This window comes from Anabrus simplex, chromosome 10, assembly GCF_040414725.1.
Source record: "Anabrus simplex isolate iqAnaSimp1 chromosome 10, ASM4041472v1, whole genome shotgun sequence".
Lineage (NCBI taxonomy): Eukaryota > Metazoa > Arthropoda > Insecta > Orthoptera > Tettigoniidae > Anabrus > Anabrus simplex.
In genome coordinates, this window is record NC_090274.1 from 45,436,765 (window position 1) to 45,463,461 (window position 26,697).

The window sequence follows — 26,697 nt, forward strand, 5'->3', positions numbered from 1 at the left end:
TTCTATTGGATATTTTGTTTCGCAGTCTCCACAAAACAAATCAGAGGCTTCATATAGCCACAACAAAATAACAAAACAATGTGTGTCAGAAAAATAGCAGATACGAGGTCTCCATTCTTAAAGATAAAAATTTCATTGTTCTGTATTGAAAAGTATCACAGTTAAATTGAAATAATAAATATGGTAGTTCAACCTATTCAATACAAGTAAATAAGAGACGTAGAGATTACATTCTTATTTAATTAAAAGTGGAAATGGTACCGGTTTCGACCCCAGTCTGGGTCATCATCAGCCGATTATAACTCGAAAAACAAGGCATAAGTAAGAAAGAAGTTAACGGTCAAGCCCACACAATATCAGTTGAAGAGGCGATATAAAAATGACGGGGGTAGGCTCGTCTTCAGCTTCTTCATGACTTTAGATCTTCATATTTGGATTGTGTTGTAACTTTGTGCCTGACGGTGTATGCAGTCTGGCTCATTTAACTGTTCTCTGCTTTTCGTGAACATTGTGAGACAGTGCCTAACATTGCGTGTGCCGTGCTGATGCTCGGAAGATTACGCATTACTTCTTTTAAGTGACTTACATTCCACTACGTCTGAATTTTACAGTGCCTATCCCCGTCATTTTTATATCGCCTCTTCAACTGATATTGTGTGGACTTGACCGTTAACTTCTTTTTTACTTATGCATTGTTTTTCGAGTTATAATCGGCTGATGATGACCCAGACTGGGGTCGAAACCGGTACCATTTCCACTTTTAATTAAATAAGAATGTAATCTCTACATCTTTTATTTACTTGTATTGAATAGGTTGAACTACCATATTTATTATTTCAATTTAACTGTCTCCATTCTTAAGCAATAATATAATAGTTCCCCTATAATTAAACATAAAATACTGGAACTGAACCAAGAATTTCCATGAAATGAAAAGTACACCATCCCTGATTCACAGCTGAACTTACGAGAAGGCTATAGAATGTCAGCAAGAGGATCAAGAAATCATGAGAATCAAATTTAGTTTTTCTCCTGTAATCTTTCACTACCTAAGACCAATGCTTGAGCTATATAGTCTCCTTCAGGCCTTGTAACTGAAACAGCTAAGACCACGGAGTGCCAGTTACTCCATTCACGCAACAGATTCCTGATTTCTTTTATCAAGAAGTAATATACATACCATACAATCAACATTTTGTAGTAACTTCAATGTTCATAATAATTTGTAGTAAGTCCATTAAATCTCCATATCTTAAACAATTTGGTCCGTGATGTCTACAGAAATGGACGGTACAGAGCTACATACTGTCATCCATTTACCTTTCTCGGAGGGGGTACAGGGTTATGCAGGCTCCCAGTGGATTCGACATCCGATGACATGGATGAGATGCTCTCTGTCGAGCGCCCGTTGGATAACCGGCTTGGAGTGGGTGGCGGCGGCCCGCGCGGCCTCTGGATCGTGCCCGAGCTTGACTTGTCGAATGTCGAGGAGAGAGTCTTCAATGACGGTGGTTCTCCAGGAGGTAGGACCTGCTTAGCACCAGCTACCAAAAACAATGATCGAGAGAAATTACGAAACATTCATTCTGTTGCAAAATTTTGAGTACCTAATTAAGTTAGTGGTGTATTTAATAATTTCATATTTCCAATATTTGCAAATAAATAACAGCCTACTCAGTTTGTCAAATGTGGTCAAATTATTGAAGTTTAATATATATAAGTATTAGGAAGGAACAAAGAAGTGATAAATCAATTCATGTATAGAATGTTAGGAACGCACAATATGATAAACACAAAGAAGATCATATGATGTAAACATAATGATCCGTATTGACAAGTATTAGACTTTAAATGGGGTAAAAGTGGGTATTTGTAATTATGAATGACTAATATATTTTCATTAAAAAATTGGCTATATTCTCAAATATATATATATGAAGATTAGTACTGCGAAAAGCAAGATTTTGATCATGACGAGAGGTAACAGAAAATCCAGGGGAGTTATCAAAATAGGAAATTAACTTCTTGAAGTAGTGAAATTTTTTATATATTTGGGCAGCATGATGTCACAAGATGGAAATTTGGATGGAGAAATTGATTTAAGAATACAGCAGTCTGCAAGTTTCTACCAGTGTGTGAGAGACATTGTACGAGAAAGATGTGCCAATGAAGTGCAAGAAGGTTTTATACTCGTCCTGTTATAAACCTGTACTGAATACTAGAAGAGGAGTGGTGAAAACATCAAGTAAAGTGGAGGGCTTTGGTACACTACCCTACCCAGAGAGAATCTGGAAAAGGGAATGGATGAAGAAGAAGAAGAGATATGAGAATATAGCCATTGGCTAATATAGTAATGTCATTGATAATTTCATATTGAATGGGTGGACCCACTCTTTTCCCATTCAATGTTGAACACAAAGACAAGTCGTGTAGGAGGAGGGGGCAATAGACAGAAGAAACGAGGGCATACATTGAAACACAACAGGACAAGGAAATCTCTACATCTTTTTTTACAGAAAGGCTCTCTCCCCATAAATCCCAGTTTTTCTACAGCCATTCCTTCTTGGCATCCCATGAGCTCCTTTCTGCTTTCCAGGTTCTTTAAGAGAGGCTTCAATACTCGTTGATGGGCCACCCTGATGTGGAAATTGTAGGATATAGAAAAGAGCTAGACAACCACATGAAATGAGAAGTGAAAAAAGGATAAAGATGAATACAGATGGTAAAAGACAAGGAACATAGATCAAGCAGTAAAGGAGAAAATGAACCCAGCAAGTCAATTTAAGTAATAGAAAGTCATTTATAAAAGGAACAGAACAAAGAATAGGAGCATTCAGCATCACAAGAGTATAAAACAGGAAGAGACAAAAGGAGAGATGAGGAAGTAACACCTATGTGGATGATGACTTTTTTAATAACATAATACATAAATCTATATATAAGATTTCTTATTCTGTTCACTGATATTTTGCAACCTTCCTAATTTAGAAACAATTTTTTTTTTTTTGCAGCAAATTAAATTAATTTCTTTCCAAGACTATTCTCCATAATTTAAAAAATAGTATTAATAACACAATACCAATATAGTATATAAGGGAAAATAAATTAAAAATACATGTAAACTTTCATCCTTTTATAGGCCTGGAGGATGGTTGCTCAGTTGTACTTCCTCTTAAAATAATAATCACCACCACCATATTCATCCTCTCTCAAACTGTGTATTGGTAATCTATCACAAAATGAACAAACATTGACAAAACACAGTGATCATTCAGCAAGTTATTTAAATAAGAAAACACACACTTATTTCCACTGAACTAGTTCGTATATACTCAATTATTTTGATTATATCCAATTTTTGAAGATATATTTTGCCAACATGACAGCCTAGAACTACTTTTAAAACCACCTGATTGCCAATTTTAAGTTCTCACAAGAGAACCGTAATTTTATATCGCCTATTGTGAATATTAAAGCATCCAAGATCTTAAGGCCTTCTTTTTAATGAGTCTGCAGCTATACTGGGATGAAAAACTGATAATTTCACAGCTAAAAAGGCCTAACACTTTCATATTTAACTTGTTCATGAAAGAAGGCTATTCGAATGTTTACTCAATTTACTTGTTGCTGTTCCATTGCATGCTAACCTCAGTATGAACAAACAAACAACAATTCAGCTGACTACATGTTCGGAAAAAAACCCCCACATTTTTCCCTTTTTTTGTTTGTTTTTTTTTTTGTTTGTTGATAAAATGTTCTTCTTTTTCTTATTCTTCTTCTTCTTCTTCATGTTACCGAAGAAGCAGAGGATACAAGAAATTTCACAGTAGGAAGGAACTATGATATCAGTGGAAGTTCCACAAGGGTACCGCTACTCAACGCCAATCACAAGGCACAACAACTGACATGGACAAAGAAATATTGTCATTGGATGCTTCAAAGCATGGAAAAAGGTTGACTGAACAGATGAGTTGAGATACCAGTCGGTACATGCCAACGGCTGGGTACAAGTGCATTGTCAACCAAAACAGGCAATAATTCCCTCTTGCCAGTAGGGTACAGTTCAGGTTGGTACCGGTGGTATCCTAGTATGGGGACTCTTGGTACACTTGACCAGGACCCTCACTGGCAAATGTTACAAGAACCTGCTGGCAGGTCATGTTTACCCCTTTGTTTGCCTCCAGCAGCCTATTGGTAGCCTGTGCCTACAGCAAGACAATGCTCAAGCCCAACTTTCCTGTATTGTGGCAGACTGGTTTGATGAGCAGAAAGGATAAGAAAGTACTAACCACTTGTTAAAATGAGAAAACTTCAATACCTCTGTTACATTATGAGAAAGAGAAGCAGATACCACCTACTGCAAGAAATTCTGCAAGGAAAATACCTAGAAAGAGTATCAGCAGGAGATTAACCTCCTGGCTAAAAAAAAACTCAGACTGAGCTCTCAAGACATTGGCACAGTTATTTGAAACAACTCACAGCAGAGAAAGCACAGCCAAAATTTGTCACCAAGAAGAAGAAGAAGAAGAAGAAGAAGAAGAAGAAGAAGAAGAAGAAGAAGAAGAAGAAGAAGAAGAAGAAGAAGAAGAAGAAGAAGAAGAAGAAGAAGAAGAAGAAGAAGAAGAAGAAGAAGAAGAAGAAGAAGAAGAAGAAGAAGAAGAAGAAGAAGAAGAAGAAGAAGAAGAAGAAGAAGAAGAAGAAGAAGAAGAAGAAGAAGAAGAAGAAGAAGAAGAAGAAGAAGAATGTCCAGGCATATCTAATTCAACTGCTCCTGAGTGCAAAGCAACAGGTCTGATCACAGTGCAGTAAATTTTGTATTTCAAACAGGAATTTTCTGATCGCCTTGACCCCAATCACCCACTGCCATATTTCTCAGGCTGCTTGTGTTCATGTTTGCACTTCTCTGAACACATCTCCACCTGACATTTTGTACAAGCCTAAGTACTTGAATGAAGATACCTGGCTGAGTTGTTGCCCATCAACAGATTTTGAGCCATCTGTTTGTTCAATGCACTCCAAATATTCAGATCTGGAAACATTCCTTTTCACACGATATGTACAAAGATGGTCTACCAATATAAATGGTCCGTTATTGGACATTATAAAGAAGGAGTTAGCTGGAAAATTTATAATGTCCAATAACGGACCATTTATATTGGTATTATAAATTTACTCATTCGGAACAAATATTTCAGATTCCCTATGGGAATCAACATCTACATCATCTGATGGCCAAGCAGGCATCAATTTTTGATAATGAGACAAAGTCTCTCATAGTGCACTGGCACTGCCGGTAGCTACAATTAGCCTACGCAGTGGCCTCCATGGTATGCACTATCCAACGTCTTGATAGGTGTGTTAGGTACCAACTGATGAGCCCAGCCTAGCACATGGGGGCGAAACGCTGGCAACAAGAATGAGTTAGCTGGAAAATTTATAATGTCCAATAACGGACCATTTATATTGGTATTATAAATTTACTCCTTCGGAACAAATATTTCAGATTCCCTATGGGAATCAACATCTATATCAAAGACGGTCTATCCAGGTTTGTGTTTGCTGTTCTATACCTTAGTGAGATTTGCTCAACAACATTTCATCGAAACACATTTAGATTCCAAGGATGTTAGTTTGGGTATCTGCTCTTACTATGCCCATTATTGATCAAATGACCGTTCTAAAACAAACTGTCACTAAAACCAACAATATCTCAGCTCTTCTGTTGCAGCCAGTCGATAAAACATAAGTCATCAGACATGCTTTGAAGATCCCAGAAGTCTTACGAAGAGTTTCACCTAATGATGATACTGATTTGCATTTTGCTCAAAACTCTCACTTCTTGAAGTGCCATGTCCATAAGTGGATATTGCCAATCATGTTGGCTACATCATCCTAGACGTTGAAGAAAAGCTGAACCAATGATGTAGGTTTCCCAGCCATGAGATCCTTCTCCTGCCCAGACCTCGTCTTCCACATATCTCTCCCTACAGGATTAAACAGAGTTGACCATACTTCTCAGTGTATCACATCACACAACCGAAGAAGGAGAGTTTCCAGGTCTTGATAGTGTTCATAATCTACCGTTCCTTTCCCAAATGTGTCTGAACGCCTTAATTTTAAATCAGTCCATGGATATCTTGCACAGATTCTATCGAGCATTTTGCTGAACAATATGTTTCATGGCAGACCCTTCATGCAGAATCTAAACAGTAAATGTGATAACCTAAGTGTTTTTTTAAATCTTGTACTCAATACAGGATTTTATATTTGAAGAACTATTATGCAACAGGAGGATTGTCTGAGCCCACTTGCACAATTGTCTATAACAAGTTTAATGAATTCCATGAAATCTGTGGTCACTGAAATCATATTTTCTCAGGTATGATGAAGAATACAGATTTGAATTACTCTGAATGACACATCAGAACACAGAAAAATCATTTTGCTATAAAAATGTCAGATAGAATGAATTTCACATATTAAATGTTATAACCAACCAAATCTAATCTATTTCACATCAATAATACCCAATTCGTGCATGAACAGGTTCCAAGAGTAAGAAACCAATTTGGAATTTTATATGCTGTACTTCAAGATATACTTTGGGGGTACTAAGACATTTAAACAGTTAAAAATAACAGAATTATTTCACAAACAAATAAACAGAGTATAAAAGAGCAAAGATGAGAATATCCACTGATCAGCCAGAACATTATGACCACCTACCTAATAGCTGGTATGTCCACCTTTGGAACCGATAACAGCGGCGACACGTGTTGGCATGGGAGCAATGAGGTCTTGGTAGGTCGCTGGAGGGAGTTAGCACACACAAGTCACCTAACTTCAGTAAATTCCAGCGAGGGGGGTGACGAGTTCTGATGCCACGTTCAATTACATTCCAGATATGTTTGATCGGGTTAAGACCTGGTGAGTCACGGGCCAGCAAATCAATTGCAACTTGCCACTGTGTTCCTCGAACCACTCCATCTCACTCCTGGCGCATTATCTTGTTGAAAAATGCCACTGCCGTTGGAAAACATGATATCCACGAAGAGGTATACATGGTCTGCAACCAGTGTACGATACTTCTCGACCTTCATGGTGCCTTGCACGAGCTCCACTGGACCCATGGATGCCCACGTGAATGTTCCCCAGAGCATAATTGAGCTGCCGCCAGCTTGTCTCCGTTTTGCATAATAGGTGTCAAGGAGCTGTTCTTCTGGAAGACGACAGATTCGCACCCTCCCATCGGGATTCATCAGACCATGCAACGCTCTGCCACTGCGTCAACGTCCAGTGACGATGGTCATGTTCCCATTTCAGTCGTAGTTGCCGATGTTGTGGTGTCAACATTGGCACATGCATGAGTCATCGACTGTGAAGGTTCATCCATAGGAGTGATCAGTGCACTGTGTGTTCAGACACACTTGTACTCTGCCCATCATTTAAGTATGATGTTAGTTTTGCCACATTTCGCCGCCTGTCCTGTTTTACCAGTCTGTCCTTGAACACCCGAAAAATCGTGCAGTTTCCAAAACGTTTGTGCTGAGCATCTAGGCCATCACAATCTGCATTGGTCAAACTCTGATAGATTGTGTGCCTTCCCCATTCTACACACAGACAATACGCTCACTGATACTACATGCACCGCGCGTGTCTGCCTAGCAGGCATTCCTGGTCAGGTGATAGATAGTAGGTAGGTGGTCATAATGTTCTGGCTGATCAGTGTACCTTCACATTACCAAACATACTGTAGCTACAAATATGATGAGAAGTCCAGTACAATTACAAAAAGTAGACAGTACAACAAAGTTGATCGGTACATATGTATGAATTTTAAAACATTAGACCTGCTATGTGAAAGAATGTTCTTAACAAGAACAAATGTTTAATTTTTAGTTGAAAGAAAACAGATTATCACATGTATTAATATATATTATATCCAAATTTTAACATTTATTTAATATTTAAATAATACACTGTAAATAATATTCATACAATTTAATACCTTATTACTGTATAATTTGTCTTTTAAAAACTTTTAAAGGTTTATTTCAGGCTTTTTATGTAGCATTTTATATGTTCTTTATGCTTCTCTTACAGAAATAATTACAATTACATCAACAGTACATTAGACAACAGTAAATTCTGAAGTCACCTCTTGACAGCTGTTTGGTGGGTAAAAGAGGCTTTTAGAAAATGATTTTCAATAAAAAAGAAAACACTGGTGAAATAGGAAGACAAAAAGCAGCAAAATCTTCAGAAATTACTAACTGTATGTTAAATTAGCAGAGACCAGTCACCAGCTCCCATAAGCATGACTGAAATGACACCGCCAACCTGGCAATTCTGACTGTTTGTTATATTCAAGCAGTATATCCTCTACCATCATTCCAAAGAAATATTATTCAGTGTGTCTGGTTATCAGCATCTTATTCTGCAACAAACCTAAATACTAATCTTAATTCTTAGTGATATCATACCACATATGGAATTGCACAACTGTAGGATAAAAGATTATTAGAAACGCAACAATAAAATACAGAAAACTTCAACAATTTCTCCTCTTCATAATTATATACTAGCCATTGCCGATGGCTTTACTTGTATAATAAAAATCTTCCGGGCTATTATGGCGTGGTCCACTCCTCTCGTTTCTTCCAGACGTTTCGACTACTGCTGCGGTAGTCATTTTCTGTGGCGTCGTGTAGATACGCTCTCCTGTATCCCGCTGGTGACTGCGAAAGTTGTTTGGGAAGCAGCTGTATTTATATGTGAGTGTGCGGCCTCCGATTGGTTTGCGCCATGCAATTCGACATCTGATTGAATATCTGAAAGCATGACCTCCGATTGGGTCGCGCCGAGCAGTCTGAACACCCCATGGTAGGAATTACCCCATCTCACCCTAATTTTGTTGAATTTCTGGAGGTCAAAGAGGGAAGAAAGAAAAGATGTTCAGATATGTCTCAGTATCTGGAAGGACATTATCAGTTCAAAAAAGAGGGGAAAAAAACTTTGGAGTAGAAAGACTCAAAGAGGTGCTAACACAAGGAAATACCTGATGGAATGTCAATCTGTTGCAGCAGGCACATGCAAGATACATCTAGTTTGGCCGTAAATACTATTACATATCGCAATAGCAATATACAGTATGGGAATTACAACAGAAAAATACAACCTTTAAATAAGAACATGTATTTACACCTAGAATTCTGGGTATGTACTATCCGCGAAACTTTTAGTGACACTTCGTTTTACGGGGGTGGGAAGTAAGGAGGGAGCTGCTACAACGGTTGCCCTAATACTGCCAACTGAATGGAAATGAAATCTGAATTGAATCAATAGTATGATCGATCAATATGAATTTTTCTAAACTGTTGTTTCAGTGTAGGAGTTCTAGGTTATTCCTGCGATGTACTTTGATTTTCCTCACTCATGTTCAAGCTTAACTTATGTTTTGACTTTGCTGTGTAAATAAAAACAGTATTTCAAGTGTTGCAATTATACCACCAGATGTCTTACAATGATGCATAATTGATTCATATTTTTTGTGTCAGAGGTTGCCAATACAAATCGCGAAGACAATCGAGGTCTAACGATTCAGCACTAGGGAGCCGAAGTACCACTAAAAGTTACGCGGATAGTATGTATGTATGTATGTATGTATGTATGTATGTATGTATGTATGTATGTATGTACTGGGCAAGTTGGCCATGTGGTTAGGGGCGCACAGCTGTGAGCTTGCATCCAGGAGATAGTGGGTTCGAACAACCCCATTGTCGGCAGCCCTGAAGATGGTTTTCTGTGGTTTCCCATTTTCACACCAGGCAAATGCTGGGGCTGTACCTTAACTAAGGCCTTGGCCACTTCCTTCCCACTCCTAGATCTTTCCTATCCCATCGTCCAACTTATCTGTGTCGGTGTAAAGTAAAGCAAATTGTAAAAAAAATGTATGTATTGTCCCCTTCAAATTTGGTGATCTTGAGAATATTCAACAAGTTAATGTTGAAAGTTTTATTGTCTGCTGGGAGCTGTAATTTGTCATTTGGAAAAAGGTCGGTGAGCTCCGAACCAGTTTTTTTCTTCATTCAGAGGGGCGATGTATTGATCCAACTTCGACCAGGGCAAGGCAAATCACGTGACGAGCCCATGTGCTAACTTGCCACGTGCGAACCGTCTGACTGCCAGCAAGCTTTTCGAACAGTCAGAGCCAATTATGAGAGACCTCGGTAGCCAATTATCGTCTTCGAAGAGTACACGCCTCCCAAGCCAAGGATATAAAAAGCCATGTTCTGAGTAAATCACTCTCTATGCTTCTCGTCTCTATGCTGCGCTACTCTACACTACTTGACGCTGATCTACGTTACTTTGGTGTTCATCGTGACCACGTGGGAGAGAACTTTGTCGTATTTGCAGACGTCCGTTCTGCCAAATTTAGTGGAAATTATTTACTAACTCTTATGGAGTAAAATTCAACTTAGAGAAGCCAAGTTAAGTGTAACTATCCAGGAGAACATTCAGTAATTCTCTGTGTGTGTGTGTGTGCATATCTTAACATTTGTCGTCTCAGTTACAGCTTACACATCTGGAACGCAACAGAAGTCATCCCGGAGATCGCAGCACATCAAGATGAATAATTCTTCGACAATCTACACCTCAACTTCATCGTGGGACGTCTACTGCCGTGTCTCCATGAATTTCTAAGATGTGAGGCGTATCTGGTCAAGAGGAGGTGACTGACCGGGAAAATGCTGGAATGATTGACTACAACCTGGGATCGAACCTCATCTAAAACTTGAGTACCATTTAAAAATTTCTTTCTTTCTCATCTTTGTAAAACTAGAGGTCTTTCTTCTTTAAATCATAGATCTATTAGTTTTGTTGTAGATAGAAGCATTTTATTTTTCCATTTCTTGAGGTGTCATGATAGTCGAGTTGCACGTGTGTGACCGAAATTTTGGAACCTATTAGAGTAGATGTGTAGTCTGTCTTTGAGTGAGTTCCCATGCATATGAGTTAGAGATATCTAAAATTCACTGACCACGTGATAAACCTTATTTATTTGCCTGTGATATTGAAATTAATCGGACTTGAATTTACGTGTACAATTTGTGAGATAGGATCGAACCTGGTGTCATTTTAAGATCACTTGTATTCTTCAGGATCGAGTCATCTAATTTTATGATATTTCATGAGGATTGAAAGATTTAATAATTACTTGAGTAATAATAAAATCAACTAAAGATCGGGTAAAAATGGAATTTAATGGTCGTGAGCTATAACTTATCTTAGATTCCTTATATGTGAGATTTAATGTGCTCTGTTCATGGAGTGCCTGGAATACGGCAAATCCTGCGGGATGTTAATGATGTAGTTGAGTATTTGGAGATTTATTTGTGATGATTGACTTGTTCTTGTGTCTTTGGGAGCACAGTGGAACTTATCATAAGTGGAGCACGTGTTGTGTGTGTATTTCACGGACAGGGAATAATAATAATGCGATTGAGGCTCACGAACGTGATAGTTGTGACTTGTAACCCACATGATGGTGGTGATTATGGATTTTATTGGAATCTTCAATTATATCTCCAAAATTTAGATGAATCTCCATCATTGTGAGAAGAATATTTCAACCCAAGTGATATCCCTAATTTTGATCACTAGCCACTACTGACCAAAGAGTATTTTCCGTACACGAATTTATCTTCTGCCGAATGTTGACGTGACCATGCTTAAAATTAAAGAATAAACTTATGAGGGCAGGATTCGCTGTAAATAATGTATATAAAAGTACGTGTTTCCTTGTATGAATGTGATGTGTGTGTGTGTGTGTGTGTGTAAATATGAGTATTTTCCATGTCTGTTGATTATTCCATTTGATTTGATCTGGTCGTGCGTCTATGGCGACACAGATTATGTTCATCGTTGTGTGCCACCTTAAGAAGTTATTTTTGCGCACCTTAAGGGAAAATTTAATCAGTTTTATGTCGAGGAAGACTAGAATAGGATTTTATTTTGTTGATTAATATGATTTAAAGGAAAGATCATCTCGTTAGTTTCGCAAAGGCAAGCGATTTGTAAATTATTATTTAATTATCTCGCATATGGATAAGAAAGTTTCCAACACATTTATATTTAAATTTCGAAATATTTTAAGTTAATCTGAAAATATGAATGCTATGCAAATGTCAGAATTAAATGTTCACGAACGGCATAATTAACTTGAATTCTAGTAATAATGAGTCACAGTAATTAATTGAAGAATAATGATTTAAAGTGTGAATTATAATTGCCATGTGGATAATTCAGTCATGTGATGATAAAGGAACATGTTACACAAACAAGGTTAAAGATTATTGCTAATAATAATAATAATAATAATAATAATAATAATAATAATAATAATAATAATAATAATAATAATAATAAATTATAAAATTCTGAAATTAATTTTGATTTTTACTAAAGCTTCTACTGGTGTAATTAACGAATATTATACACTTTAAATGTTGAGATTTATAAAAATTCAGCTTAAACCATGTGTTGAGACTACTGCAAATTCATAGAACCTTTAGCACTTTTATTATGGAACCATAAGCGAGACAGCTGTCTAATTTTGTAAAACTCTTGTTAAAATCTTTGAACTCTTTCAGCTAAATATTTTTTAATTTTAAAGGCAGGAAAGGCCTAATTTTTCTTTGATTTTCATTCCAGAACAGTAAGGCTGGAGGTCAAGAAATATGTGTGATTCTCAAATACTGCGGAAGAAAAATATTATGAAAGTTCATTGTAAATCAAAAACCATCAAGGATTTTTTTTTTGTTATGAAATGCCTATGTCAATAAATGTCAATGTGTTGTTTTTAAAATTTTATTTGCCTGGTCATCAACCCCTTTTACCCTTAAATGCCTCTAGAAAACGATAGCCATGAATGAACGGTCTACCTCGGGATCTCTCGCTCACTGGGTGGGCTTAGCTAGTCAATAATGGGGGCAGTATGTACGCATGTATGTATGTCTAACCATTAGTCCCGTTTTCCTGATATGGGCTCGAGAATGAGGTGAGATGGAATTAGTTGGCATGTTTTTTTATGGCTGGATGCCCTTTGTGCCACCAACCTCAGTTGAGGAGCTAATGAAGATGAAATTGGGTAAGAAAGTGGAAGTTGTTTCCAAGGATTTCCTCGCCTGGAAGTGGGACTCCATAGCTCTGATAGGATTGAGGTTTGCTTAAAATGTTCCGAGTGTGCTTGTAAAAAAATCTGAGAAGCAGGATGCTACCGTACTTGCACATAGTCCCAGTGAGAATCTCCTCTAATAGGTTAGGACCACAGGTGGATTGTATAGTCCTAACAGCCTTCGCATGAGGAGGGACATGGCTCAAAATATGTCCGAGATGTCCACTTCTATTTCATAGCAACTGGTATCCCAACTCTCAAACCAGTCACAAGACCACTCAGCCGTTGCGTATGGCTCATGAACTAAGACATGACCACAGTAAAACAACAATGAACCATATTATGAAGATATAACTACATTAATAAAACAAGTACCATAACTTGCTTTTGGCAAAATAGAAATCAATAACTTTACAAAGCATATATTAAATTTAGCATAAATATTTATTTGTATAAATAAGGGGGACATATTTCTTATAAGGATACACCTTAATCTACAACAATACACTGTATCTATTATAAGTATTTGTGCTTATGCTATATCTGAACAGATCAATCTACTTGAACGTGGTAAAATTATTTCTCTTAACAATGGCTTTTTTTTTTACGTCCTTAACCATTTTTGCACAATCCTCTCCTTCAACTGAATCATGTGTAATAGAATGTTTATTTTCATAGTGATGCTCCGCATTATATTTATTTTTGTCAATGACAATACCACATATCAAACCTTGATGTTTCACCCACTTTTTGAGAGAAATACAGTAGAACCTCTGTTATCCGAAACACTTTTAACCGAAATACTGTTTAACAAAATGACTGAAAATGTATATTTTTGGTTAAAACAAATTAAAGAAACATAGTTTATTATGTTATGACAAAATGGATGAGTAACGAAATGCACGGACTCTAACTGTCAACTCAATTTGTGATGTGAGGAATCAAAGCCTTCTGTCGTTCTGCTAATGAAACAGTGGAGTGACATAGCGGTTATAAAACAATGTGAAAAGATAATTTTTTAAAATAATCTGTACATATTGTATATTTAGAGTATATGCACTATAGAACATCAGCTTTTTTTTTCCTGAGTATGTACCGTAGTTTGGGTTTGTTAAAATACTTCGTTAACATTGTATATGCATTGTCTTCATTCATCTTTCTTATCCTCTAAAAATTAAATTTGAATTATTATAAAAAATGCTGCCTCCCCCCATTCTGGTTAACAGAGGTTCTACTGTACTTTTCTTCTCAATCTACCTCTGGGAAAAATACTTCCTAAGCCTCTCCTCTTGCACCTGTGGGCCTTGTCCCATGTCCATATTGCAAGATTAAAGTAACTTGAACCATCACTTACTTCAGCTCAACCTGTGCAGCATCACAAAACTATTGCACAGGTGCAGCAGAATGCCCTGGCTCCGCCTTGTTCCTGTTCCATAATCATAAACAAGCCCTCAGAGCGAGGAGCCAACAGATGGTGTCATAGGAAAAAAATAGCAGAACTTGGTGGGCAGTTTGTAACAGTATTATGGCCAGACTAGGTAGACCGAACCATTCACTACAAATTCTAATACTGCAGGATTTTACTTGATATCTAATTACTACAACTGCCAAGCTTTGAGTTTTCATTTCATATAAAATGAAACAACCAGTTACTGTCTACATTGTCAATTTTCTTTCCATTATTAAAGCAAATACATCTCCCAATTTTTTGTGACATTTTGATTCTTCTTGAAACCTAACAATGACAATTCTTAGAAAACAAGTGGACAACACACACTGACACATACACAGAAAACTCACCCAGTATGTGACTGGTTCGGGTGGAGGTGGTGCTGACAGAACCAGAGTCGCTGGAGGGTGAGCGCTTGTGATGGTTCAGCGTGTGGTAACCTGCATGGCTGTTGGGGAGGATGGGATCCGACGGTGAACGGCTGTGACTACTGGGCAAGGTACCGTATATGTTGCCCACCGGGGGTAGCGGGGCGGCACGCTTCTTGAGGCTGCCGTGCGGGTTGGGAGCGGGCACTGGCAACACAGGATGACAATCCCCTGTCAGCAGGCTACAACTACACCTAAAGGGAGAGGGCAGGGTAGGACAACGAGGAAGACTTGGGATATCAACAAAGTTAGTCAATGAGCTTGAGGAAAAGACAAATTAGAGTTTGTCAAGCACATCACAGCAGTTCACTGGAGATGGACAACTTAAGCTTGTCCAAATAAATAAGAAATAAAATGTCATTCAAGTACGAAATAAACAGAAGACAGAAACAAGAAGAATACAAATAAAAAGCAAAGCATGCAGTTCCTATTGAACACACAGACATCATGAACACTAAGCAACATGAAGAAGCAATCTGCCAGGATAAATAATGGCCCCACTTAAAAAAATCCTAACAAGATGGAGAAACAAAATGTTCATACACCACATAGAATAAACTGGGCCTTGGGTCTCAGAAGATTTTAGGTGAAATCTTAACGATTAGTTTGGGAGTGTAAAATGGAATAGTTTTCAAATCTTATACTATACAAGTGACTTCTTTACCAGAGTATTTACCTACAGAGATTCTCAGGTAAGAAAGCTAACAGGAGCGGAATATATATACAAAGGAAACAGATAGAAAGCAGTGAATTACAGTATAAGCATGTGGGTATAGAGTACCTCTACTCTATTCACGCATGTTTACACGGTAAGACACAGCTCTCCACCTGTTGTAAGTTAAGTATGTACTGTACATAGATTTATAAACTGTGTATAGCAGTTATTTTGCAAAAGTTGTAAACAATTATTGCAGTTTTACTTAGTACAGTTCATCTTTTGCAACTTTTCGAGATCTACACTGGTAAAGGTTTCGGTCTCACTCTCTCTCCCCCTCTCTCACTCTCTCTCCCTTTGCAACGAGGGCTGTCTGTAGCTCCATCTCGCTGCATCCATTACCGTTGCAGTACTGTTTGACATTCATAGCACGTCTGTTTTGCTACGTACTCTATTAGCTTCCAGCATGTTCCAGCTGTCCTACTTACATATTCAGCATAATAATTTTTTTAAACAATTATCCCATGCTGACTACAACACAATGACAAACAGCAATATTTTGGAGCAAACTATAAAAAAAAATGGATATTATTAAAATTTAAGGGTGATTTTATTCAGAAGAAAAAAAGCAACTCCTAACTGAAATATGTAAATTCTTGCTACAACTGCTAAGCCTGTTTTGGAAGGTATATCTCAGTGGAGACTTGAATTATTCTACAGATTTTAATTCCACTCTCACAACTTCAGTGGAATGAGAGAGAGAGCATACATTTGCAACGAAAGATTCAGCACAATAATAATAAAACACCATAAACTGGGCAAGTTGGCTGTGCGGTTAGGGGTGCACAGTTGTGAGCTTGCATCCAGGAGATAGTGGGTTCGAACCCCACTCCTGGCAGCCCTGAAGATTGTTTTCTATGGTTTCCCATTTTCACACCAGACAAATGCTGGGGATGAACCTTAATTTAGGCCATGACTGCTTCCTTCTCACTCTTAAGACCTATCTCCGCAGAGAGAGAGAGAGAGAGAGAGAGAGAGACAGAGAGAGAGAGAGATATATATATTGATTGATTGATTGATTGATTGATTGATTGATTGATTGATTGATTGATTGATTTTCCCTAACATCACTTCAGAACATTAGACTGGGAAGATATTTTGATTAACAGTACTGTACTTGCCTATGAACCAATTTCAAAATAATTCGTAATTTACACTCTCAATCAGCTTCATACTGTCCACATTGGATTTAAACACCTTTTTTCCAGCAAATTTTTCTACATTGGTTTAACACGTTGAGTGCCGAGCCGATTTTAGCACACTATTCCACTGGTGCCAGGCATGTTTTTGAATTGCATTCCGCTGGTGCCAAAGCAATTGTACGCGTTGTAGTCTGTTTATATAATATTGGGATGTATTTATATGATGTACTAAGTAAATTTTATCTCACCATACCATGGTCATGTGTGACGCCATATGGTGTCACAGAATTTTTTGTCATGGAATGTGCAATACGAATTTCAAATACGGGATATTTATTTGCCAATTCAAATTAAAGCAATATTTATGAAAACCTAGTAAAATGCAAAACAAGTACTTATATTACATTACATATTGTTGTGAACACTTTTCTGATAACTCTAAACAATGAAAATATGCGTCTCGGCACGCCCGAGTTCTTGTTACTCATAATTTTTCAAACCTTATTGGCATCGTTGTTCAAACATCGTCCTTTGTACATTTGTTTCATGTGCTATTTTCATATTTACATTTTGCACATCTGATCGGGAAGTTAAGGGGAACGTGCTAACTATACGCTACCGGGCTGCTAGCGCAGCTCGATGCAGCCCGGTTGGTTCACGTCCGCTGCTTCGCTCCTCCCTACCTCTCTGCCACACCCCGATACTCCCGCGGCACTTCTAATTTTATGACTATTTATTTGTTCAATTTTGGCGTTTAAACTTGTGCTGGGTACATGCAGTTTTCACCTTAGCATTCTACTGCCTCCCACGAATATTCCTACCAAATTTCAACCGAATCCGAGTGTAACACATGTATGTGTTCCCTCGTAAGATTATTACCAATATCTTCCATTTTTTTATATTTTTGCACAACTATATAAACTGAGTGATAATACGTACATAAACGAGGAATAAACAATGCCTGGCGCGCTTTCATCTGTGACAATGATCACTGGCCAGTCAGTGGCTTCGGAAGAATACTGTGGCGCCACATAGTGGCATAGAGTAAAAATACATAGCTGGAATAGACCCTGAAGTTCGCCCTTCACGTAGTACCAATTTTACGCGCATAGATGTCACAGCTGATTATCTATGGTGCATCGCCCGAAACTCAACTGTGCCGCCAACTCTGATTTCAAGAACAGTGTGCCGCCATATGGTGTCACGCCATCTCAAATTTGAAGACCACCGTGACGCCATATGGCGGCACGTGGCACCCAACGTGTTAATTACCGACACTCCAGCCAAATGAATATGGGGCCACCGCAGAACATGGACATACATGAATCGTCCTATCCCTATTAACAGCTATCTCCATCAAATCACATTTGACGAATGTTAAAAAGATCCTTTAATATCTACCCCTCAACTTCCTACTCTTGCCCTAGAGATTCTGAAGTTGGGCATCAACTGTTGCACAGGTGTAGGGAAGCACCCAGCCTTAACATTAGATAAATGCTCCTTTTGTTTTTTCATATGGCCTATATCCCCCTTTACCTTACAGAAGTGTCTACTTATCAACAACGGCCACCAGCATTCTTAGTCAGTCCTCCACTGATGAAGGCTGTAGCCAAAAAGGTTGGACCCATATCTGTAAGTACTGTATCCACGCACGCTTACATAGTACATTACATGTATTATTCTATACAAAAGTAAGTTTATTATCCATAAACTAATGCAAATACAGAAAACTGGCTCAATGTTGCAGTAATGAATGTCTGAGTATCATGCAGTGCAGCTATTTTTATGCCAAGCAAGCGAGTGCACATAAATGGTGTAGCTACAGTCTACTGCAAGCAGTGAATTTGATTTAAGACTGAAAAAGAAAAACCTGCAGATTACCAGGACTAATGAAAAAGAAGAGGGAGTATAGATGAATATGTTGTAGACTTTCAGATAAAATACAACCTATAATCTTCAAAAGCCAATCTAAGTGACTGTAAACTTGGCTGAGAAAGCCCACATCAATTTATGATGAAGACGACGAAGCCTAGAATATGAACTAAAGGACTTTTGTGGTGTCACATAGCAAATATGAGAAAAAGATATTCATTGGCAGAAATGGAAAAAAATCAACACTACAAAAGATGTAAGCTGGAAAATCTGCAATGAATGAGATGATATATGTCAGCAATGCCATAGCAATTCAGATTTCTGAAACATGGAACCATTATGGTAGAGCTCCAGAATTCAATAGCTGCTGTTGGTATGACTTATCAGTTAGAGGTTCAGAGTATAATAAGTTTGCCATGCCATGACAACAGAATCACAGCGAACTTGTGCAGTTAAATTACTTTGAGAGATGTAACACAGTGGGCCTCAGAGGAGAAAGAAAGTATAGACAAACTGCCGAAGACAGGGGAGAGATGTCGCATATGTTCATGGTGTTTCCTGCAATGTGAAGGCATACACACTCTTGGGCCAGGTACTGGATCAACCCGTCAGACCACTTCGTGTGAAGACCGGTGCATTTGGCGGACTGCAATGGTATAGCATACGGCCACAGCAATACACATTCAAGCTTTGATGGCAGGTGGAGTCTCAACTCGAATTACCAGAACTTTCCTACTGGTGGGGAGGGCAGGTCTTCAAACACACATTCCTCTGGGCAGATTAACACTCACCTCTGTCCAATGCAGACACTTACAGTGGTATTGCAGACAAAGTGGTTGGAGAGACTTATGGCAATCTGTGGAACTCAGTGATGAGAACTGCTTCTGTATGAGCACGAGCGATGGAGTTATCCTGACAAACCTGGATATTGGGACCATATATCCATCTGAGATACACCTGCCTACTTCAGGTGTTACGGTCAATAATGGCACCCAGAAAATCACAGGAATAGAACCAGCTTATGGGTGGTTAGGTCATGTGTGCTTGCAGAGTTTTGCTCAGACATGCCCTTTGGGCTCATCAGTTGGAGTGGTACGCCCCTCCAAGACTCCACTGTGTGGTCCTGCCGTGTTAGCAAATAGTCATCGCTAACCTGCTAAAGGATAATTCTCTGTTTCTAAACTATGTATACTTCCCATGGAGTTAGAATTGCAAAAATGGTACCCCGAAATCTGCAGCTTGTGCATAACGAGGCATTCATTCGAGCAGTATGGTCCCCTTCATGCATGACTGCAGGGACCTTCTCTTCCTTCTCTCACGCAGCACACATAATGCAACATGCTTTAGAGATTGTTCCTAAACTGCAATGGCACATGTGGTACTGAATGGGATGATGCATTACCCATCTCCCAAGCACCAGCAACAAATCTTTATCAGTTGGCTGTACTACTGGAACAGGCATGGTGGGGTGTTATACCTAAGCACTATATTCAGAATCCATATGACACTGTGTATGCCAGAATCCATAGCAATACACAGTGATAATACTCTGTATTAAGGTGCACTGAGACATACCCCTTGATCTCTGCAAATGCACTGCCATATTACATGAAACTTCAGATCACTTGCATAATTTTATTACCATTATTCCTTTGCTAAATTTCACCTCGCTATCACAATTCCTTCTGGGTGTTGCATTTCCCATTCTTGACAGTGTATACTGGGAAATTCTGAGAAAGAAGTAATGAGCTGTATATTTGTTGGGCATTGGGATAACAGCAGAACATACCGAGTAAGCTTACTTCGGTTTTCTACAAGCGATACCTAGAGAGAATGCAACATCAGCAAAAGCTACTGTGTTTACTGGAAAATAAGACCATCCTCCTTTTTTAACATGATATTTAGTCCCAAATTAGGGTGGGGGGTGGAGTCTTGCAAACATGTATTTCAGAAAATGAAAATATCTTCTCTTCTCCTCCATCCACTCCATCACTGCAACAGCTACTGCAGCATGGCGTCCTTTCTGAGGGCTGCAAAAAGATCAAGTTTCTTTTTTTCTGCGGCTTTAAATTTATCTCTTTGATTTTTCTAGCAACGAACCATGTTCGGTTGTATCTCATCATTTCGGCTTGTGGCCCACGTACCTTTTAATTTTTGTTTGGTGAATTCCAAAACATTTAGCTTGAACCCCACATTTTACGGGTAACATTGACAAATAATGGTAAAATAAAGAAACACTCGCTCAAAAATGAAGATGCTACTGTTCTGACCACAGGACTTTTCTTACTAGTAAGAATGCATGCAGAAAGGAAGAAGCTGCTACTTCGTGAAGGTCAAATTCCCATTCCCTCCTTGCTAATGACATTTTTTTGCAAACACTTGAAAGGGAGAAAATTTGTCCTTGGCAACAGCTAATGTGAAGTAACAACAAAATTCTGAAGAAATATTTGTTCTTGGAATCACAGCCTGTCTAATAAGTACATTTACAGATCCAACATTCGCTCATATGTTTATTTTTTCTATAATTTGCCCTCAAAACTTGGGTGGTCTTATTGTCGAGTAAATACGGTATTTACCTCAAATACGTGGAGCAGTGAAGAACAGTTCAACGGAACCTGGGTAGTATTCTCATGATTAGGCAACAGTGATCAATAAAATAATAAAACATACCCTTTTACTCAAGTTCGTAAATCATAGTGAACAGGCTTCATTTTAGAAAGATGAGCATGATAATTGGATTTTCACTAAAATACTCCCTACTGTTCTTACTTACATTAGGTTTACTAGGTTAGGTTTCTCAAAGATTGTTACTTCAGTACTGGAAAGAATATACTGTAAGTCAATTTAGGTTGTAAATAAGTGTTATTAACTATTTAGCAAGTGCTGTAGTGATATGAACAGATGATATTTTGAATTTTTCTTCTTTAATGTTTTATAAACAGATGATTTCATACTAACACGTGTGAAATGATCTTCAAACAAAGGCAGCATACACGTAACAGTCTGGATTGGTAAAGTACAGAGAAGAAGAACGACGAAGCAAGTATAGAGATAAACACATTTTTGCTTTTGTACTTATTACTTGAACACATAGCAGACTATACAAATTTTTTAAAAACAAATCACCGTTTTCATCAGTAGCAGAAGATGAGTTCAGTTTGAGGCAGCATTATAGACTCTAAAGTACTCTGGAGGGAACAGGCATGCATATAAAAAAAAAAAGGCAAAGATGGGAGAGCTTTCTTATTTCTTTTAGGTCACAACACGCAAGGCTACTGATGGAAGAAAAGTGGAAAGGGATGACTGAGACAAAGAGTGTTCTGTAGGGCCTGCACCTGCCAGTTTTTCAGAATGACCTCAATGTACCTCAGTCCAGAAAAAGAGGCATAGGCAGGCAATCACTTGATGACATTTTATCCGACAGATAGAATTCTAGCAGAACACAAGAGTTCAATCTTGGCTGACTTCTCCCTTTGTAAGCTATGATTTTCATAATGATCTGTATTGAAAGACAATTCAAGCAGAGAAAAAGAAGGGTTCGACCTATTCAAAACACTTTTTATTAAAACAGTATGGTACTAGTTTCGACCTCCATTTACGACATCTTCAGCCATGAGAACGATAAAACAGACTAGTCAAAGACAGGAATGTATGCAACAAAAGAGTGTTAAAAATTGAGTTCTGTTGTAAAAACTTGAAGATTAAAATTCACAATCTTGAATAAGACACATCATCTAGTTGAGAAGTTACGTCAAACTTCCATTCTAGAATCATTCAATTTTTAACTCTCATTCGTAATTAGTATAAGTAGTGTTTTAATATTATATGTTGTTTTTATTAAAACAAAGGTTCTTCAGCAGCTGAAGATGACCTACAAATAGGGTCAAAACCGGTACTATTATGTAAAATTATTTTAAGTGCCTTTTAAGAAATAAATGTATTGATTAGGTGGAAAGTTCCTATCTTCATTTAGTCCTAAGTGAATTTCAAGTTTTAAAAAAAATGAGTTTATAGAGCTATCGAAGACTCACAATTTGAAAGGGACCTTTAGCCCTTCAACTTTCGGCACAATAATGAGGAAATTGCGTAATTTTACTGTTTTTTTTTAGTATGGGGACCGCTACTCTATCTGCTAAGAAAGGTTCAACATTAAAAGGAACATGAAAACAGAACGACAAAGACAATCTTCATATACTGCCACTCTTCTGATGAGGCTGGGATGCAGAAATGAGCTTCCCAGGGACTGGGAAGGAAAGGATGTTACAAGAATTAAGAACAATAAGGAGAGAGCCCATGTATTTGAAGATGGCAGTGAATGAAGATGTGAAGATTTTTTTTTTTTGCCATTTACTTTACGTTGCACCGACACAGACGTGTCTTATGGCGACGATGAGATAGGAAAGGCCTAGGAAGTGGAAGGAAGCGGTCATGGCCTTAATTAAGGGACAGCCTGGTGTGAAAATGGGAAACCACGGAAAACCATCTTCAGGGCTGCCGACAGTGGGGCTCGAACCCACTATCTCCCGATTACTGGATACTGGCCGCACTTAAGCGACTGCAGCTATCGAGCTCGGTAGATGTGAAGATTGTCCTTATTCTTTAGTGTTTTCATGTCTGTCCTCGTCTGCTGCTTCTATCGCTCCCTCTCTCCAAATTAACCTGTTATTATCTGTTCTTTTTCTTGGTCCTATCCCTCAATCCACGACTTGGTTTTACACTTGTTCATTCCTTTCCAATTACCCTTTCTCTTTTGGTCATTCTTGGCTATTAATGTATCTTACATCTTCCTCTCTATACTTCCCAAAAGCAGCTCGATCACCAGCAAAGTGTTGGACATGAAAGTTTCCAGAACATATTTAATACAGTAAGTATCATTTCACAACTTTTTTATGGTTCACATCACACACATGTACCAGTTGTTGTAAATTCATTATCTGCAAAGTAAAAACATGTTACTAGGAATGCAAAGCAAAGAACAGAATCCATAGCAATAAAACAGCCAAAAGCACCATCTGCAAAGGAAAGAAGCTTAGTGCAAGCTGAAAGCCCAATTAATTTGTGATCTAAGAATTATAATCTGTTAAGACTTGGATTAAAAGCTACATATATACTGAGTAAAAAATAACAATAAAAGGTTCCATTTTCACAATACCAGAGGAGGAATTATAACATGAACAGCTGTATAATAACTACACAAACTGTTGCTGAATCAACATGAATCTCAACAATAAGCACAATACAAGATGGTAAGTAATTCCTACAATAAACAACCGTATTAGAATATTAATAGAAAGATCTGGGCAGGTTAGGCTTTCTTTCATAAGAAACCGATGTCTGGAAATATATCACTTCTTTGCTACAGCAAGGAAAACACAATCAAAACAAATATAATTTCTTGGCTCTAAATGAAAAAAGAAAAAAAGAAAAAAAAGAGTACTATACTAATATTAATCAGAGTTTGAATGTAAGACATTTGACATCTAAAGAATATAAGAGACACTTCAATCATAGACAACCTGAATAAGCAGATGCAAGGCTACCAACATAAAACTGTATACTGAGTAAAGGTACAGTTTGAGCCATGGATTCCTGATACAAATTCTATCCACTTAGAATTTTAAAAAAAATCAATAAATGAATGAATGAATGAATGAATGAATGAATGAATGAATGAATGAATAAATCAATCAAATTCTCTGGAAATTATTTTTTTCCTTACACACACATATATATATTCGTTGTGGACTCTTATGCCTTTTAGTGTTCAGTCTGCAAGCCTCTGCGAATGAACTAAACACCTCCACAACCCTCTATTTTTCTAGCTCTGTGGCCTCATTCAGTTCCATACCTTGAATGTCTAGAACAATAGAGAACCATCGCCACCTTGGTCTCCCTCTACTTCTCTTATCCTCCATGATAGAGTCCATTACTCTTCAACAGTGTGTAATCTATTCTCTTCCTTTCACCTCACATGACCCCCAGCACCAAAGCCAGTTAATGCGTACAGCTTCATCCAACAAATTCTATCCTAGCTTAGCCTTCATCTCCTCATTCTGAGTACTGTCCTGCCATCATTAACACCTGCTTATACCAGCAATCATTTTCACTACTTTCATGCCCGTTACTTCTAACTTATGAATAAGTTATCCTGAGTCCTCCCAACTTTCACTCCCGTACAGCAAAGTTGATCTGAAAGCTGACCAGTGTAAATATAGTTTCATCCTGGAGCCAACGTTTTTTTACAGAACACTGCTTATCGCAACTGCAAGTTCACTGCATTGGCTTTGCAGCATTTTGATTCGATCCCACTTCTCACGCATCCTAAATACTTGCAAGTGATAAAAATCATTGCTATCCGTATTGAAGATACTGAATGTAGGATGCTAAAAGGTTAGTTTTTTCCACCTATTCAATACATATAAATTTTATAAATTAGGAATTCATTGTTGATTCCACTTGAGACATGTTTCGCCCTTCATTGAGGGCATCATCAGTCAAAATATCACCTCAAGGTAAAAAATCAGGTAACTGGTTAGTAGTTGACGGTACAAATTAATACATATTATTAATACAATTACAAAAATTAAGTATGGGAAATAGTTGTAATTTTTGTAATTGTATTAATAATATGTATTAATTTGTACCGTCAACTACTAACAAGTTACCTGATTTTTTACCTTGAGGTGATATTTTGACTGATGATGCCCTCAATGAAGGGCGAAACATGTCTCAAGTGGAATCAACAATAAATTCCTAATTTATAAAATTTATATGTATTGAATAGGTGGAAAAAACTAACCTTTTAGCATCCTACATCCTAAATACTTGACATGATCTACCTGTTGCAGTTTTGTATTCCCCACCTGACATTTATTTTATTTATTATTTATTTTTTATTTATTTTTAAAAGTAGGAAAAATCACAATACAAAGATAATGTTGGAATTCAAGAGGAAAAATTGGGGCAAATATTTGTTTATAGGAAGAGGAGTTACTTCTGTAGGTATTTAAACCTATGAGAAACATGAAATAATCGTAAATATCTCGGTTATTATTTCTCATACAGCAAAAAAGTATGAAATTGTATTTTGCACAACATTTTTTTATGTACAGTTATTTGATGCAGCTAATATTAACAGAGAAATTTGACACAACCTTTTTTTTTTTTTTTTTTTTTTGTTCCCTTCGTATAGCCTAACACAATCTCCAGAGATACCCCTGAACGTAAATGAGTTTCAAGACATTCTGTAAAGCCATTTTAACAGTGATGTTTAAACATCCAGACAGACAAAAAATTTAACTGAACTCAGTTTCTTCTACCACATTCGTCCCTGATTTGTCTGATACCCTCACTATTAATTTTCACTCACACACTGTGTGATGGAACGTCTTAATAGGAGCTTAACCCTTTCCCGCCCGCATTTTCACTCCGCTTATCCCCAGGTTTCAACCTATTATTTAGCAAAAACTGAAACAGACCGTATTGTTTCAGAAAAAGTTAAATGCAGTAAAAACTATTGGTCACAATGAATTCAAATTTTCAATAACATTAGAAAATATACCATCACATCCATTTATCTGTTTATTGAGTCATAATATGTTCCCCCCCCCCCCACTCCTCGTGATACTCGACACAGAGACAGTCTGCATTTGTCACATTCCCATGTTGTCTGAATCCCTCAAAACCAATAATCACGTGATTTTGGAAGTGGAATGATGCCCATGTATATAAGATTTTATTAAATCTGGGCAAGTGTCTTCCCATTCTGTTTTTATCTTACCGGAATGCGACTGTTTGAAGGCTGCATTGTTATATGCGCAATAGGCTATGCCACTGAATAGTTTTTCTCCTCCTAACATACGTAAAAACAATCTCTTTCCCCTAATACTCTTTCCGAATTGTGCGCAGGTTCA

At 37.7% G+C, this 26,697-nt stretch overlaps 1 protein-coding gene across 3 annotated transcripts in view; it reads right to left on the reverse strand.

Annotated features, from left to right (window-relative positions):
* Positions 1–26,697, reverse strand: part of Asap (ArfGAP domain of ASAP) — a 244,735-nt gene that overhangs the window by 21,926 nt on the left and 196,112 nt on the right. For 2 of the 3 annotated variants that reach the window (XM_067154304.2, XM_067154302.2), the window contains exons 13-14: positions 14,978–15,202; positions 1,321–1,544 (exon numbers count right to left, since the gene is read on the reverse strand). In XM_067154304.2, coding sequence (XP_067010405.2) covers positions 1,321–1,544; positions 14,978–15,202 — 449 coding nt within the window. Of the gene's footprint in view, positions 1–1,320; positions 1,545–8,250; positions 8,923–14,977; positions 15,203–26,697 lie in introns of those variants that run through there. The other variant, XM_067154305.2, reaches the window with a different exon arrangement.